At 44.5% G+C, this 18,968-nt stretch overlaps 1 protein-coding gene across 4 annotated transcripts in view; it reads left to right on the top strand.

The window, feature by feature from the left end:
- The window catches only part of LOC147422999 (peroxisome biogenesis protein 12-like), a 127,161-nt gene that overhangs the window by 51,017 nt on the left and 57,176 nt on the right, over positions 1-18,968 (top strand). For 2 of the 4 annotated variants that reach the window (XM_086502347.1, XM_086502350.1), the window contains exons 2-5: positions 6,158-6,336; positions 6,536-6,641; positions 6,737-6,867; positions 7,072-7,303. In XM_086502347.1, coding sequence (XP_086358473.1) covers positions 6,226-6,336; positions 6,536-6,641; positions 6,737-6,867; positions 7,072-7,303 — 580 coding nt within the window. In that variant the 5' untranslated portion in view covers positions 6,158-6,225. Of the gene's footprint in view, positions 1-6,151; positions 6,337-6,535; positions 6,642-6,736; positions 6,868-7,071; positions 7,304-18,968 lie in introns of all 4 variants that reach the window. The other 2 variants (XM_086502349.1, XM_086502348.1) reach the window with 2 other exon arrangements.

Raw genomic sequence — 18,968 nt, forward strand, 5'->3', positions numbered from 1 at the left:
AAGACTGTGAATTCAATACTGGCGTCAAGGAAGGATCAGCAAAGAAAAATTCAGCGAAGAAGCACGTTCCCAATGAGGCTCCAAAAGGGACTCAGGAGCCAGCCAACGCAGGGAAAGGCAAAGCTTCGGCTGAATCAGAAAAGGGACCAGCGAAGAAATGGAAAAGACGTTTTCCTCGCAAGTCCGAAGAGAAAAAGAAGGTCCTGAGGACAGAGAACAAATGCTTTATCTGTGAGCAGCCTGGCCACATTGCTTACAACTGTCCTACAAAGAAAAGGCCAGCTGATTCTGAAGACAAGGAGGACAGGAAAGGAAAGAAGACCATGGCTGGTCTAGTGCCAGATATGGTGGGCGACAAGCCAAATTCAGATGCAAGTGAGCTTTGCAGAGCATGGGGAAAGGTCAGGGATCAAACAATGCTTATTTTCTTTCATCCAGGTACCAAAGCCAACTTCATTTCCCCAGAATTGGCTTCAAAGTTGGGAATCAGACCTGAAGAGATGGGGTATACAGCAGAGGCAGGTTTGGGATGTCCTGGCCATACAGAGGCTGTGACACCCATCCTTGGAAAGTCGCGCCTATATATCCACTCCTATGTAGATGCTGAAGAATTTTACATCATGCCACTGGACGGATGTGATGTGTTGTTAGGTATTCCTTGGTTGTTTCGTGTACAGGGAATCATGGATGCCTACAACAAAAAGATCACTGTACAGAGTAGGGGAAAGAGTCACATTCTGGATGTAAAGCTTAAAGGGGAGTCTATTCCCACTGTATCAGCTTCTGCTATTACTTCTGTAATGAAAAAGCATCTTTCTGCGTACTTGGTTTTTGCACGTGAAGTGTCAGATTGTGATGAATCAAATTTATCTGTGCTAGATAAAGAAAGGTCAATGTTTTTACAACAGTATAGTGACTGTTTTTCCGATTCATTACCGTCTCAATTACCGCCAGAGAGACCCGAGGACCATGCGATAGATTTGGTGCCAGGCAGTAGCCCACCAAATAAGCCTCCGTACAGGGTTAGTGCGGCTCAACAGAAAGAGATAATGGGCCAAGTACAGGAGCTGTTAGAAAAGGGGCTGATTCAGCCCAGTTCATCTCCATTCTGTTCTCCAATGTTGTTGCTGCAGAAAAAGGATGGCTCATGGCGTATGTGCATAGACTACCGTGCACTGAACAAGAATACCATCAAGAATAGGTTCCCTATAACTAGAATTGATGATATTATGGACAAATTAGAAGCAGCAGCTATGTTTAGCAGGATAGATCTAAAGAGTGGGTACCATCAGATCCGCATTAGATCAGAGGATGTGCACAAGACTGCTTTTAGAACGACGTTTGGCCTTTACGAATTTTTAGTGATGCCCTTTGGTCTCACAAATGCTCCTGCTATGTTCAATAAGATGATGGACAGAATTTTCCGTCCACACCAGGAGTTTGTTGGTACATTCTTTGATGACATGATAGTCTACTCAAAGAATGAAGAGGAGCATAGGCATCACTTGGCCATTGTGTTCAAAGAGCTACGCAGTCATAGGTTGCTCATCAATGCAAAGAAAAGTGATTTTTTTCTGGAAGAGATCCACTTTCTGGGACACATTGTCTCAAAGGATGGTGTCAGAATGGATCCTGCAAAAGTTGAAGCGATCAAGTCATGGCCAGATTTGAAGACGGTGCACGATGTCCGAAGTTTCTTGGGACTATGCTCCTATTACAGAAGGTTTATCCGAAATTTCGCTGAGATTGCTTCACCTTTACATGCTCTTCAAAAGAAGGGAGTCACCTTTAGATAGACACAGAAAGAGATTTCAGCTTTTAATCTCTTAAAGGAAAAGATGTCTTCAGATCCAGTCATTGTGTTGCCAGATCTTAGGAAGTCATTTGTGGTCTAGTGTGATGCCTGTGGTAGTAGCATTGGTGCAAGCAGAATTTTGCAAGGGCCAGAGATGACCATGCAGGTCTATGAGAAAGAGTTACTGGCTGTGATTCATGCGCTCTTAAGTTGGAAACACTACTTGCTAGGTGCAGATTTCGTTGTCCAAACGGACCATCAGACCTTGCGATACTTCTTGACACAGACAAAGTTATCTGAGAAGCATATGCGATGGGCAAATATCTTGTCCATGTTCCATTTTCAGATTGTGCATGTGGAAGGCAAGAAGAACGTTGTGGCTGATGCCTTGTCAAGGAAGCCACAAATTTCAGCTGTGTCGATTCCTTATCATCATGCACTTGATGATATGAGGGAACAGTATGAAAATGATGAAGATTTTGCAAGGGTCTTCGAGCAGCTAATGGATGGACAACGTCATGAACACTATCTTCTCAAAGATGGGTTCATGATGATGCATGGCAGATTGTGTGTCACAAAGCCATTGCGACGCAAAGTTATGGAAGAGAGTCATGTCCCACCGTATGCAAGGCATCGTGGTATTGATGCTACAGTTAAAGCGGTTGAGACATTCTTCTATTGGCCTACATTGAGAAGAGATGTGGATGCCTTTGTGCGAGAATGCATAATATGCCAAAAGGTCAAGTTTGACAGTTAAAAGGCACCAGGGTTATTGCAACCACTACCTATTCCAGATAAACCATGGGAAAGTATTGCTATGGATTTTATCTTTGATCTTCCGAGAACGCAGACAGGAAACGATGGTATTTGGACCATTATTTGCAGATTTAGCAAACAGGCTCATTTTATTCCTGTCAGGAAGAAGATAAAACCAGATCAGATGGCACGCTTGTTTATGAGCAATATTTTCAAGTATCATGGCATGCCACAGTCGATTGTTAGCGACCGTGATCCACGCATGACAAGTTTATTCTGGAGAGGCTTGTTTGAGAATATGGGCGCCAGGCTCAAATTCTCTTCGTCATTTCATCCTCAAACAGATGGGCAGTCAGAAGAGGCAAATTCTACTGTCCTAGATCTGCTAAAGTGTTATGTGTCAGAGCATAAAGGAAAGTGGGAGCAGTATTTGCCATTGGTGGAGTATGCATACAATAATACAGTGCATTCATCAACTGGCAAGGCACCTTTTGAGATAGTTGAAGGTGGCAAGAAAGTTCCTCCCATACTGCATACAAAGGACAAGATATTTGAAGCAGATATGTATGTTCAGGACATGGATGAAATGTACAAGAAGGTCAAAGTGGCCTTAGAAAAGACTCAGGCAAAGCAAAAGAAAGCAGTTGATCGTCACCGTCGTGAAGTGGTATATTCACTTGGTGATTGGGTGCTTTTGTGCTTTGAAAAGGCAAGGTTAAAGAAGATGAAGGGCAAGGAAAGATTGTTTCCAAAGCTCGGCATGCGTTACTATGGGCCTTTTCAAGTGTGCGACATAATCAGTGATGTTGCATATAGGCTGAAATTGCCTGACAGTTGGAAGATTCACAATGCGTTTCATGTGAGTCTTCTCAGACCCTATGTGGGTGATGTGCTAGAAGATATGCCAGCTGAAGATCAGCCGGAAGTCGAGGAACTTGACGAGATCTTGGTCCCGGAACAGATTTTGACACATAAGGAAAGGAAAGTGAAAGGCAAGGTTGCTAGGCGTTACTTAGTAAAGTTCAAAAACTATCCACCAATGGATGCTAAGTGGATGGAAGAAGGTGAACTTGCAGAGTCACCAACTGTGTTATTACTTTACCTTGAAGCCTTCGATTTGCAACCTACCTTGACCCCTTGAGTTTCAAAGCTACATGGATTGTCAGTGTGACAATGGCTTCTGAAAGAAATGATGTACATGGTATTTAAAGTGAGCTCAAATGAAATACCTGTTATATGAATGTCAGAGCTGTACAGATTGTCAGTTTGGCAATTGCTCTTATGGAATGTCCAAAAGTGTGCTTAGTGCTATAGAAGTGAGTATTTCTTGTCAGTTTGTCAAGGATACAGTAATTGCTTCTATAGAAGAGTACATGTGTAACTGCATTCTTAAACTGTCGGTTTGTGTATGCTCGAAAGTGTTACGGGATCCAACGTGTACTATAAGATAGTGGCAAAATGTGTCGCTACTATTTTGTCATTGGAAAGTTAGTGACTCAAAGCAATGGCAGAGTGTGAAGCTACCACTATGTCATTGGGACAGGGTTCACACGCAGGCAATACATGAGTCGACAAGGTGTTGAATACACCAGGTTTGACAATGAGCATGTATGTGTCGTATATGTGTCGACAGGTGTTGAATACATCAGTGTTGACTGTGAGCATGTACGACATAGATGCAAACGAGGACGTTTGAGATTTCAAGAGGGGGGTATGTCACCAGCGTGTGACTACTATCTATCCTTTTTGTTGATTTCTTTCTTATTATCTATTTAGTTTCACTTTTTGGAAACACCCCTCCGGAAATCTAACTGCCCTGCATTGCATAGCTAGTGTGGAACTGTCCAGAGGGAGTCCAGGCCTGAGGGCAAGAGAGCACTAAGGTTGGACAAGGACTATGGTTAGCCAAAGTGGGGTCATTGACTAGCCAAAGCGGATCCTTTGCTACAGAGGCTTCATTTCAGTTCTGGATGTGGCCACAATGTACAAAGAGGGTCGGATGACCTAGAAAGATACAATGGCAGCATCTCCTAAAATTTAGGGAACTGCTATTTTGGGACGTGAAAAGGTGTTTGCGTCATTACCTTCAGAATGACAAGGGGAACATTTTCTTACTCTGCTGTGAAGTCAACTGGGCAACCGGTTGGGAGATTTTTAGGCGGCAACCCCGAAACGGGAAAATGCTTATAAATGTTCCAAGTGGCACCTTCTGGTGCACTTTCCTCATGCAACAAGAAGTGGCGCTGAATTTGAAGCTGGGAGAGGCTCATTTTCAGATTTTGTTACAGGTTAAGAGCTATGGAGTGCTTGCTTTCCCTCTTATGCACAGTGCGGTGCCAGGAGTGATGCCGTGCACGCTACGCACTGCCCTCTCTCCCCCTATGGTAGTATGTTATGCCCCACTAGTGGGCTTGTCATTTGACCAATGTACAGTTGTGTGGATTCATGCGCGATTGCCGAGGCAAGAACCTCTTGCACAGGTACTGGATTAGCTAGCGGCTAATCCCCCGTAGGTACAAGTGAATTTGGAGAGGTTTCACGCTAGAAATCTCGTCCGATTCAAAGGGAAGTAGCCCTACAGGTGCGGGAGCTCGAGGACTTGCTACGGATGCGACCGGCACGCGAAACGGAGCCCGAAACAGTAAATTACAGCCTGCTGTGTATTTTTGCAGGTTTAGGGTTTTGGCCCTAAACGGTCCCTAATACCCCCAGGAGGTTCGGGGACGCGAGGGGACCGTTGTACAGGTGATCTGGCGCATTTTCGGGGCTGAAAACAGAGAATATAGCGTGCTGCAGATTCTTGCCATGTTTTGCAAAGTGCCCGTATGTGTCGGGAAAGTCAGTCAATGCGTGGGAATAGTGACTGTGAAGGGTTCTAGTACAATTATGTTGCCGAAATCGGGCTGGAACAGTTGAAATTCAGCCGAGCTTGTGCGGGGCAGCTTGTAGGGATCCACAGCGTTTATTCCCTCTTTTGAACAATAAAGAAATACCGAAAGGGGCGCCTAAGTTAGGGGCCAATCTGGTGTCGGTCTACTCATACAGGTGCAATCTAGCAGCCTGTATCCCTCTCCTCTTTGTTGTGTTTTGAAAGTACAGGTAAAGTGGACGACAAATTAAATGGGTGAAAGCTAAATCAAGGTTTGAAGTAAAGTCTACCGCCCTTTTTGGATTGAACAGGCCGGTTACATAGTCAGTGAGTCGGCCTACTGGTTTAAGTCCATCAAGTCGTCTAAAGCCACTGCTTGTATCCCAGCTACAATGCTAGTGTTGTAGTGTTCAGTCTATGATAGGTGCCCGACCTGGAGCATATATAAATGGCAGTTGCACTATTTTTGTGGACTGGGATCGACTACGTGAGGCTTGCAGAGCAGAAAGACCAATCACCAAAACCCCCCCCCCACTCCCACACACACACACATGAAAAAAAAGACTGGCTGAATAGATCTTTGAGGTCTCTTGGGATCGTTCCTACGACTTTAAAACTTCTCTTCTCTTCTTCTCCAGCTCTTTTCCTTCATTTTTTTCTCTCTCACAGTTTTGAAATGTTGTTATTTGGGGTTTCTCCGTGTTTATGTCTTACTGACAACCATTGAAAAGTGACAGAAACAGCTCCGTACACCTTGGTCGTTTGTTTTGTGCTCTAAAGCATATAAAACATTAAAGCCTTCAAAATGTTGATGCAAGTGGGTGGAGTGGAGGGCAGTAGGCCCACTTTCTTTGAGATGGCTGCAGCACAGCAGCTTCCAGCAAGCTTGCGAGCAGCATTGCTCTACTCTTTGGGGGTCAGTTCCACTTTCTTTTTCTGGCTTTTATTCAATATTACTGACGCTTATTGTGACTTTACCAGCATTCTTAGGGGCACACATGATGAGTTTCAGCTCTGATGTGCCATCATGGCTTTGTTGTTTTGCTGAAGGCCAAGGCAGATTTATTAACAGTCAAATTAGAACAGTTTGTTTTGAGTTCGTTTACTGTTTGCAGGTTTTAGCACAAAGAACACCTATCCTTCACAAAATTCTAGACCATAGTGACGAGGCCTTTTGCCTTCTCATGCTTGTCTTGGAGGCACATAGCCTTCGAACAACTGGTTTGTCAATCTATTTTCTTGAAATCTCTGAAATGGATAAGTAGGGTTTAGCAACAGATTACCATCTAAAAATTGTGGCCGCTCCTGGCATGCAGATGCATCATTTGCAGAGTCTCTCTATGGATTGCGTAGAAGGCCTGTGGGCATCAAACTAGAATCAAAAGGTCAAGCGGCAGAGAAAGTTGGTATCACAAGGAGGCATAGATATCTCTCACTTCTATTCCTGGTAATCTTTGTGTGAACATTTCAGATGCCAGTAGATGTTGTACAATTTAATGAATCATATGCACAATGGACCTAATGGTTATGTCGTCTTGTGGATAACACCATACATCTGTAACTTGCACATTTTTAAATTGGTGAATCTGGGCTTTTCCTGGATTTGACTAGGTATATGTAAGTGGAAATCCTTCAAAGTGATGTTTTACAGGTTGCCCTTCCTTACCTGAAGTCAAAGGCCCAAGCGGTTTATGATGCTCAATCAAGAAACATTAGCCATGCAGATATGTGGAGAAGTGAAGACATTGATGAAGACATTTCAAGCGTGGACACAGATGTAGATGTTGTATCCAATCAAAATGATACTCAGGCGGATTCGTTTAGAGATAAGCTAAAGAAGTCACTTGTAAAGTTGTATCCGTGGATTCATGCGACACAAGAAGGTAGCTACTTTGCCTCTGATATGGTTCTTAATACCTAAGAACAAGCTTTTACTTTGTATGTTGGAAAGATTTGCAAGACTCCACTATGGTTGCTATCATACTGCACAAAAGAACATATTCTTGGTATGTATCAAAGGTTTTGATGCTCTTTTCTAAGCCAGGATTCTTTATCAAACATCATCTCATGTCTTTTCAAGTTCCACTATTCTTTTGACCTAGCATTTGTGGTGCTCTCGTAGAGGAGAGTTTGATAGTAAGACACTCGTTATCTGCCTTAGGCCTATTTGTTTTTCTCGACTCCTAATGAGAGCCTCATTGTATTTGAGATCCATTAGCGTGACTGAAAAGGATTTCAAGGTTGACTACCACTTGATTGAGTTGAAAATTGCCTAGTTTTTGGCTCATACTGGCTTATTCGATCATTTGTTATTCATTTCCTAGAGTTTTCTGGTTTTTTTTTTTGTTATAGAAAATGTTTATGTTGGGATGGTGCAGTTGGTTAGCTGAATCCTGATTTTCTTACCATTGTGCTGGTGGCTGGTGTGCAATTTAGCTTGTTGAAGTCCTCAAACATTTGTGCGTTGAAGGTTTGGTGATGGGTATGTATGCTACTTGTCAGGTTGGGACGATTCGTTGGATTAGCTATCTGTTGTCCCTTTTGCTGGCTCACCTCGTTGGATTATGCCTTAGGGAAGATGTGGATTGCGTTTGGGTGTTGGTTGGCTCGGGCTCCTGTGGCTCTGTCAATGGCTGCCATAGTAGTGGTATGCAAATAAGACATAGTAGTGGTAGCAGGTCGTGCAATGGGTCAAAAAAAAAGAGAGAGAGGCTTTTGCACGTTTGGCTTGATCCACGCGCTTTTTTAAGAGAACTGTTTCTTAAATCTGGAGAAGAGAGGATTAAGTATTTCTGTGTCAGTGAAGTACAGCAGTTGTATGACTTCATAGCCAATCAAAGCCAGATTTACCTTAGTTTCTGAATTCCCACACAATCTCTTTTTTATACAAGGACACGTCAATTTAGGAGAGGGTTTCAAAAAAAAATGCGACAAGACTAAGCCTATCAAAATACTTTATTCAGCATTATAATGAGGATGGTTGTATGAGCTTAGAGTAATATCCCACCAAGTACAACATTGGGAATCTTCTCATCAAGCCTTTCCTTCCTTGACCTACTTTGAATTCTTGTTTCCAGCGTTCTTGAGTTGTACCACTTATTTGGCATGGTGTTGGAGTTTGTGTCATCTCTTAGTGGTGGTTTTTTTTTTCCTAGCTTGTATATATATATGCCCATTACTCTAGGGCAAGCCTAATCTTTGTTGTATTAGCACACTTAGTAATACTACTTCCCATGTTGGGTGCTCTTCAACTTCTCCTTCATCGTCTCCATTTTCACATGCATTCTTGCAGCCGTATTTCCAACAATTGGTATTAGTAGCATCCTGGGCAATGTTGCCAATACCCTTGTGGCTCACTTTCTAAGACTCAGGTGATTTTTGGTGAGCGTCCGTAAGGCAATAAAACCTTTGAGGAAGCTCATCGAATTTAGTACGATCAGATATTTGATTTTGGCTCATGTTGGCTTCTGTTTCCGCTATTGGGAGTACTTCGTAGGCAATTTCGTCCTTTTGTGGAGGTTTTTTGGCAGTGCAGATTTCTCCAAAACGGACACTTTGTGTGGTGTTCTATGGGTTGTGCTATTAGCACAGGCTGATTTGGTGCAATTTTTTCTCTACGCATGCAACTTTTGCATTAGGTGTAGTCACCGACCATGACTGGCAGCAATGATGTTTTTCGCATGTTGTCTCTTGAGGATAAACTGGATGGAGGCAACTACTCACTTTGGGCTTATATAATGTAACATCTCCTTGTTGCAAGGGGTGCTTGAAACATTGTGTGGGGTTATGATGTAAACCAGGTTTTGTGGATCAGGCTCTATGGATGTTGGTGTAGGTTCTACCAATTCTACCATTGGAGTTGTTTTGTCTACTACTGAGCTGGCATGTTGGGATGTTAAGGAGAAGCAGGCTCATGCGTTGATTGCGCTTTTTGTTAAGCATTCCATCGCCCCACATATTTGCTCAAGAAGAAGAACAAAACATGCATTAGATAGGCTAGCTTTTTTATATGTAGGTCCTAATTTGGCAAAATAGCTTACTGTAAGTAGTTGAGCCAAGGTTATGCACAACGAGGATGATATGGATGTATTTCTTGCGGAGATTAAAGATCTCAATAAGCAGTTAATTGCCATTGGTGAGGTTAAACCTAGCAATCTCCCTATGCAGACAGTTCTTGATGCTTTGTTAGGTTCTTATCAGATTTTTGCCTTCACTTTACGCTTGTGAAAGATAATAAACATGATGATGTGAAGTTTGATGATCTTAGTTCTGTGTATTGTTGCAAGAGGCCTAGTCTAGAAAAAACAAGGCTAAGTTGCGTACTATTGAACAACCATTTGTGGCTGCAGAACAAAAGAAGAATAGCACCGTTGCCACCTTCAATGCTTCTACAAGGAGCAGGCCTGCCACTGTAGTTGCTACTTCTTCAAAGTACAATATGTCTGAGAAGTTTGGCGATAAAGGCGAGAAGAAGGTAAAATGGCATTATTGTAAGGCAAATGATCATCTCATCAACTAAATTCAACGGGCACCAAAATAAGTTCAAAACAGTTATAGTCTATTTGAAACAATTTGCAAACAGTATTCGCAAACAATTTACAATCTCACTCAAAATTCAAACTAGTGGTTCTTGTTGGTTTTCCATCTCCCATGCTTGTAACTCCATGTGCCTCCATCTTGCTGCATGTTGTCTACAAAAAGCACCAAAACATAATTTTGACACATGTTGTAGAAACCCTAATTTGTTGTTGAAAACCCTATTTTTTCAAAAATGTTGAAATCAAAATCCATTCATGTCAATGCGTAGGGCTTGTCAAGAAGATCAACTTTGTCTTTTACCTCATATCCAAACTGTATCCGTTGAAGAGATTTTTAGAGGCCTTTGCAACACAAAAAAACCGTCAAAGTGCATGTTTTTAGAGCTTTTTAGGGCAAAAAGAACGCCTCTCCATAGCCGTTGTAGGTTCATGTAGAATTGGTTTGCTTGTCAAAACAACAAACGATTGATGCTCTGATACCACAGTAACGGAAGGGCACCGCGTGCCATCTGGAAGGAAAAGAGATAGACACGAAGTGGCAGAGTCCCACTCCTAGAGCACTGGCCCAAAACCCTGGCGCTCCTTTTGGTATTTCTTTTAAATTGCTTCACAAAGGTATCACTGTACAGGCTCTGCTTTGCTTCTACAAAACCTGGAATGCCAGAGTGACCCCCCATGTCACATATTTAAAGGCCTCGGCCTCGAAAGCAACTCCAATGAAATGCTTCGCATTTAAATGCTCTTGAACCAAAAACTGGCACCAAAAAGCAGTTTCTGCGTTATGGACTCGTCCGTACTACCATGTCACTAAGGCCTTTCGCGATTTGCAAGCTAAGTTCGTACAAGCTGTCCACGTTAGCATTGACTTTAGGGTTTATACTTCCCTCGACGAGTTGTCCAATGTTGGGGTCTTTAATGGCCCTAACCTACTAGGGGTTGTCACGTCACCAACTTGTGATGTCAAGCAATTCCTAAACTTAAGGTTAAGGCAAATGCAGGCATTGTAGCTTCCACTTAAGGCAAAGCCCGAAGGGTTTATGTGCTCCAAGCAAGTTTCCCTTATGGTTGAGCATGTATTTTGTTGTATTGTGGGCACCTCCGTTTTGATCAAGGAGGAGAGTATGTGTTTAAAAAATTCAATGCATTTGTGGCAAGTCATGGGATAAAACAGCCATATACTCCTCAACAAAATGGCGTTGCTGCTAGAAAAAACAAATCACTTATGGAGATGGCACGGCGTACAATCGAAAGCCAAGCTTTGCCACATGCGTTTTGACCATGGTGGTTCGCTATGATAAGTATGGTGTCAAAATGTCACGTGCGCACTTTACTTGCGCCACGTGGATACGCTTTTGCCATAGTCTAGCGTCAGTCTTAGCGTAGGACCTAGCCTGGTACCGTTGTGAGCCTCTAGCAAGACGTGCATGTCCAAGCCGGTCATAGTTGCATTATGCTCTCTTGCACAGTCAGTTTAGCATATACACTTAACCGCGTGTGAACCACCCCCTAGCATGGCTGTAAGGATTCTAGGTACTAATCCTTAGTTAAGTATTTAAACTCATGATTAAGACTTAAGAAACTTGAACTGAACTCAGAAACAAGACTTAGAAGACTGTGTGTTGATTGATTGAATGACTGCATGAAACTGAGTACAATAGGCTCCTTATATAGGAGACGAAGAGACACAAATGAAAAGACACATCTCCTGGTGAAGAGACATGACTTTAGACGTAAAGACACATCCTTTCGGCGAAGAGCTGCAACTATTGGGCAAAGAGTTGCACCCGTAGAGCGAAGGGGTGTGACCAGTCGTCGAAGGAGTGTGGCTTTTGGCGAAGAGGCACGTCTCTTGGGCGAAGGGGTGTGACCATCCAAGCGTAAGGGTTCTGCTTGGCATGGCACTTCGCATATCTGCAACTAGGAGTAGATGTAATACTGTTAACATAGTCACAATCGTAACATTTCCTCCCTCTTTAAATAAAACGGGGGTCCAGGGTAGTTGTAGAAACTTCGGGAGAAGGAAATGTATTGTTGTTGTGCTTCTGCATCCAAAGCTCTTTCTGTTAAGTCCAACGTCATGGCACTGTTATTGACCATGACTATTTTGCCAAACTGAAAACTGATCATATCTGCAACTTGATAAGTGCTTTTGTTGAAGTCATTTGTAACTTCGAGCTTTGTCCAAGAAAAGATTGAATCTGTATCTGCTTCGAGTGAAATTATTGGTAAACTGACTTGAGTTTTCTGTTGAGTGATGACCACTGGTTGGAAATTTGTAAGGGATTCCATTGGTTTATCTGGAACAATAAAATCTTCCTGAAGGGCTGTCATAGACTGAGACAGAGTAGTGTCTGAAGGTATATCCATCTGTAAAGGTTTATCACCGGAACAAATTGTATCCAACGATTCAATTGCAGTGACTGAAGTCGTGCTGCAAGATTTTGTAATTAAGTGATCCTCTGCACTTTTTGAGGTAAGGGCTTTAGTCTTCAAAGGTAACGAAGAATTTTCATTCACCACGGCATTGGGTATCTGTTCAAAGACAAGGACTTTATTCTACACGGGCGGTGACGAGGCTACTGTTTCTGCCTGGATCACGGCCAATGAAAGGGTTTTGTGCTTGTTGGGTGTTACACAATAACCTGAGTCTTTAGCTTTCTTAGCGGGTATTAAGGCTTCCAATTGAGAAGGGGGAGGTCGAGGGAGTGGTTGCCTCTTAGTCCTTTAAAGGATCCTCTTGCACAAGGAAAGGATCAATAAATCTTCAACTTTACCACCATCGAATAAGAAAGACTTAAATGTAGGGCATGGCTCGCGAGGGGGAAGTTGTCCAACGTCGCGGCATTCATGATCGAGTACTTGACTAGGGTCGGATATATGTGCCACTAAGTGAGCCCATCTTGATATTGCTGATGATCATTTGGAAGCTTCATATTGCTGCTTTTGTTGCTGATGATTCCGATAAGAAGCTGGTTGCTTAGGACTGTAACTTTTCCAAGAATATTCATGCTGAGACTTTTGCTGCCACGAAGGTACTTTGCATCTAGTTGTCTCTGAGAAACCATGCTGTGGGTGAGAACATTTAAGTTCCGAAGGCTTTTGTTTGAGTGGTTCTTCTTGGTCGACCACTGAAGCGTCGGAAGAAGATGGGAGAGAAATTGCATGTGTAGTCCGAGAAACAGTACGATGGCTTCGGGAAGAGGTTTGTGTCTGCATCTGCTCCAAAATCGAGTGTTGATTGAGGCGAGGCTGATGGAAAGTGCTACCATCTGCTCCTTGAGAACTGCTATTGGATCCTCGGGTGGAGTAGAGTTCATGCCATCTTGTGATTCGGCCATGCTGACTCCTTATAGAAAGTAATTGATAACTTGGAATAACCTCACACCGAGGCTCAAGAATTGGAACCTGTGTGAAAGTAGGTGTTGCTGCAGGAAAATGTTCTGGAACAAGTACTCCGGGAACAAGAACGGTATCTCGAACGGGTTCCAGCTCCGGGATATCGGGAATGCTAATGACCTCAGGTGCCAAGAGAGGCTACGCCGGCAATTCGGTGTCGGGAACCTCGTTTATGTACGGGAGATTTGGGACGGGTACATTGAATTCTCCGTCGGCCATGATGGCGAAGAGTCGCGCAGGCAAAAAAATGCACACAGAGCCAGCGCTGTTGAGGGTACTTTGCAAGATGGGGTGCGCAAAATCTAAACGCTGCTTGCTGTGTGTTATTAGGCCTCACGTAAGTGAATTGGGGAAATTTAATGTCGCAAGTGAGTTCACATGAGGGTTTTAAAAAAATAGTGGCAAGCCAGCCCACTTTGGCCGCCAGTGGGGCATTAAAATTTTGGGTTTTGTTTTTATAACTTTGCGCTGCTGGGTTTGTGGGCAAAATCTGCCAGCGAAGCATTGCCAGCGCAAACGTTCAGCAAAGGGCGTGTGATTTCAGCATGCAGCGCTGGGGAAAAATATGCACAAGTGGAAATGCGAAGAGACACCCGCGTGAAAAGTCCCAGAAGCCAGCGCTGAAGTTTTGTTTAAAATCTGGCTTATCATACGTTGCATAAATGTTATCCAAGGTGCCACGTGGCATTAAATATGCCATGGCACACTTATGCATATTATAATGCGCATCATTAAAACGCGTCGTTTGCTGCTGAAGGGGCACATCAAAGTGAAGCGGCAACCAGGAGGGCAGCGAGTGAAGAGGTGTTTGTGAAGGGATTCGGCTACTCAGTGGGGCACGGCACCACCCAAGGGCATCACTTGCGAAGGTTTATGTGAAGAGGCACAGGCAGGGGCAGGGCAGCGAGTGAAGAGCCAAAGGTACCATCCGACTATGAAGAGGCACGACCCGACGGAAAGGTGCCGATGAGGCAACCGGCGAAGAGGCACCTGGAGGAGGCATGGACGGCTACCAAGAGGCACAACCAGATAAAGGGGCGCCGATGAAGAGGTGCATCGCGAGGCTTCCATTAGGAAATTTCCGCATGCACATTGGGTATGCCATTCCTGCGTACATATATCGGTAGTCAGTATGTAAATGGTAGAGATTAGGAATACCTCACATTAATCTGATAGCCGGTATGCCATCTTTCCTTTGCTGCCATACAACTCCGGAAAGGGGGTAGAGTGTAGCGGCGAGGGTGAGAGACCCACAACCTTCGGGTCCCGGGAAAAAATTTGCTCTGATACCACTGTAAGGATTCTAGGTACTAATCCTTAATTAAGTATTTAAAGTCATGATTAAGACTTAAGAAACTTGAACTGAACTCAGAAACAAGACTTAGAAGACTCTGTGTCGATTGATTGAATGACTGCATGAAACTGAGTACGATAGGCTCCTTATATAGGAGACGAAGAGACACAAATGAAAAGACACATCTCTTGGTGAAGAGACATGACTTTAGACGTAAAGATGCATCCTTTCAGCGAAGAGCTGCAACCATTGGGCAAAGAGTTGCACCCGTAGAGCGAAGGGGTGTGACTAGTCGTCGAAGGATTGTGGCTTTTGGCGAAGAGGCACGTCTCTTGGGCGAAGGGGTGTGACCATCCAAGCATAGGGGTTTTGCTTGGCATGGCACTTCGCATATCTGCAACTAGGAGTAGATGTAATACTGTTAACATGGTCACAATCGTGACAATGGCACTCACTAATAATTGGTTTTCGGCCCATTTATTAATGGAATCGTGAACTCTCCTCTCAGCCAGGCTGCTCGACTCAGTAAAGTGCACCTATGTATGCAGCATGGGGCCAGCGCTAGAGGAAGGGAGGCATCAGTAGCAGAAGAAGGCTCAGGGTTGCAAAGCCAAGCAGCCAGCGTTTTCAGCCATGCCAGCGTTTTCAGCGAAGAGTCCTCAGCGCTAGATGGCGGAAGGGGCAGCGTTTTACAGAGGCACCTATAGACCAGGCAAGGGCAGGCCAGCATCTGCGTCTTGGAGCCTTTCTCTCAGCAGCAGCCAGGTTTAACATCAGTTAGACCAGCGTTTCAGCATCAGCCAAACAGTGTTTTTGTGCTCAGCTTTCAGCCATTAGTCTCGTCGTACCCACGACATGAGCCTGGCATCTACCACAGCAACTCCTCAGCGTTTCCAGTTTTCAGCCGCAGAACCGTCGTTGACTTCACCGCTTTCGACACAGACCGGTCGTCGACCTCATCGTCGTCGACAAAGACCCTTAGTACCTCGTCGTCGACTTCATCGTCTTCGACATAGACCTCGTCGTCGACCTCTCGCCTTCGATATAGAACCCGCAGTACCCCGACATAGAACCTGTTGTCGTCTCCGTCTTTGTCCACATACGACTGAATATGTAGACGCAGCTTTCCAATAATGGGAGTAACACACTCTGAGTAGCCAGGACATGCCAATCCTGCCTCTGCTGTGTACCCCATCTCTTCAGCTCTGATGCCCAGCTTCATAGCTAACTCTGGTGAGATAAAGTTTGCTTTGGCACCTATATCAAAGAAGATGAGTGCTGTCTGATCTCTTACTTTACCCCATGCTCTGCATAACTCGCTGGCATCTGTACTGGGCTTGTCACCCACCGTATTTTAGGCTTCTTGCCTTTCTGGTCCTCTTTATCATCTGAGTCATCTGGTCTTTTCCTTTGTGGACAATTGATAGCAAAGTGATCAGGCTGCTCGTATATAAAGCATTTGTTTTCAGCCATTAGGACCTTCTTTTCCTCGAGCAACTTACGCACAAAAGGCTTCCTTCTCTGTTTCTTTGCCTGTGCTCCAGAAGTCCGCTTAAATCTTTGTCTTTGGTGGCCTTTTCTGACCCCTGTGACGCTTCAGGAGCCGTTTTCACAAAGGGCTTCTTCGCTGAATTTTTCTTTTGCTGCCCTCCTTTCTCGTTGCTCGGAAACCCACTGTCCTCTCCTTTCAGGGCAAGACCAATGTTAGCAACTTCCATGAGCTGGGTGGGGGTAGCCACTCTGTTCTTAGTACAATAGTCCCGAAGCCCTTTAGGCAGCCCACAACAATACTTCTCTATCTGCTCTGTCAATGGCACAAATTTGTAGGAGGTCACTGAGAGTAACGCTTTACAAAACCTCCGATTGTACTCCAGCAAGCTCTTGCATGTAGCTGAAATAAGCTGGTGCCAATTTGTCTTGACGTCGGCTTCAAAGTTATTTGACAGCCAAGTAGATGCAAACATTTGCTTGAAGTAGACCCAAGTGGCAGTTGCTTGCCCTTGCATTAACAATGTCGTCGATCATGTAAGCGCATTGTCCTTTAAAAAAGAGGCAGCTTTCCTTACTTTAGAGGCCTCTGTAAAATTCCCTCCTGCATAATCTGTATCAAACTCTTGGAGGAAAGTGAGAGCCTTTGCTTTATCCTTGAAGCCACCAAAAGTGCTGAACTTTACAACTACACCACCTTCTTTGTAAGCTTTCGGCTTTTCCAGTGCCCCCAAATTGTCATATGGAATAGTTTGCAACATGGACAATGTAGTAGGCATCATCGGCACATCTTGGCCATTAACATTTTGCATCAGAGGTGCCATATCTGGCTGCTGTCCAGAAAAACTAGCCGTGCCAAAATGACCCCAAACTGGCCCTGGTCGCTCTGAAAACCTTGCTGTCATGCCTTGCATACCCCCAAACACTGTTCCTGACATGTACGGCTGACTTCTAGGCGCATAACCAGCCATACTTTGGAACACAGATCCACCCCCGAAATACCCAGGATGTACCATGGCTGGTGGAAAAACTGGGTGCATTGCGTGGTAACCAGTTCCCTCTCCATTCAAGACAGCATGCAGGCTCTGAAAGGTGGCGGGCTGAACTGGCATAGCCTGTGGAATAGGCGTTCTAACCACGTGTTCAAGGACGGGAGGAACCCGTTTTGGATTCCCTAACTCCGCAACATGCGAGTGTTCCCTATCCTGTTGAGATGCATGAAGTACTTGGGCTTGAGCCTCAACATGTTCTGTACGTGGTGTAGGTTGCCTATTTTGTTGTAGCATTGGTGGCGCTTGCAAGAACTCCATAAACCTTGGGTTTTGCACTAGCTGCAAAAACACATTCACTGCGCAACTAATTGAGTCCTAAATGCATCATCCTCAAGTTGCCCAGTCATAAAGCCTCTGTACTATTGGAGGGACATTCACATCAACAGGAGGTACAGACTGACGTGGCCGTGAGCTCTCGCCAATCTCGAACACCATAGAGGTTTCTTGTCTGTCCTTGAAGAGGAACCCTCTTCCATAATGCCCTTCCCTTTGTCGGCCATAGTGTAATCCCGCGTTCCTGTACTCTGTGTCTTTACCCAAAGCAATCGAGGCTCACTCTTTGAGGAAAAAGTGATTGATATCCTGGCAATGGGACCTTGGAACCGGCCCGTAGGGCGGTAGGCTTTGGCTTTCACATGAAATTCTTTACTTTAGACACACAGACAGAACGTGCAAAAGAAACCTGCGATGGGAATTAACACTTAAGCGCACACACGGCTCGAAAGCTAGAATGCTCCGAGCAGCCGACAACTTGTAGGCCCCAAAATTGGCGCCCCTTTCGGTATTTCTTTATTCTTTGAGAGGGTAAATTACAAAGTAGAGTCCTGGGAATTCTTTACCTGTACCCAGCCTTGTTTTGGCCAAATTTCGGCAGCATAACAGCCTCAAAACTTGGGCGAAATCTATTTCCCTGTTGGTGCTGGAACTCACTTCCATTGGCATAAACCCTCTGATTTCTGCCCAAAAACAGTAAATTAAGCTCGCTGTATTAACTGGTTTTTGCCCCGTTTTCAGCCCTAAACAGTCCCCACACTGTCCTCTGTCAATGGGGCACTGTTCCCAATGGTTCAGGCGTCCGTATGGCTGAAAAACAGTCAAAATACAGCGCATAACCAGCCCTGAAATTGCACTTGTACGGTGAGGTTATCACCCTCACCGGTGCCTGCTTTTGGAGTAGCAGTTAGCTGCTCCTGTTCCTGCTCAAGGAGGCTCTTGCCTCAGCACAAAAGCATGAAACCACACAGCTGTACATCAGTCAAATGAAGAGCCCTCTTGTGGGGCATCACATAACTGTACGTAGGGGAAAGAGAGAGCAGTGTGTAGTGTGCAGGTCAACACTCCTAGCACCACACTGTACATAGAGTGGAAAGGAAGCACTCCATAGCTCTTAACCTGTGACCAATTGCAAAATGAGGCCTCTCCTAGCTTAAAAATCAACACCCAATTTTTTGCAAGAGGAAAGTGCACCAAATTGTGTCACTTGGCGCGTTTATAAGCAATTTCCCGTTTTGGGATTGCCGCCTAAAAATCTCCCGATTGGTTGCCCAGTTGACTTCACGGCAGAGTTGTAAAATGTTCCCCTTGTCATTCCGAAGGTAATGACGCGAACACATTTTACGGCCCAAAATAGCAGTTTCCTAATTTTTAGGAGATGCTTCCGTTGGGCTCCCACTGGTCTTCTGACCATCTATCCTCATTAGGACCACATCCAAAAGTGCAATGTGTCCCAACTGTCGGATACTTTCTGTTGGTGATCCCACCTTGACTTTGTGCCTTTGTT

The sequence above is a fragment of the Adiantum capillus-veneris genome, chromosome 26 (genome assembly GCF_014529385.1).
Source record: "Adiantum capillus-veneris isolate H3 chromosome 26, ASM1452938v2, whole genome shotgun sequence".
NCBI classification, from domain to species: Eukaryota; Viridiplantae; Streptophyta; class Polypodiopsida; order Polypodiales; family Pteridaceae; genus Adiantum; species Adiantum capillus-veneris.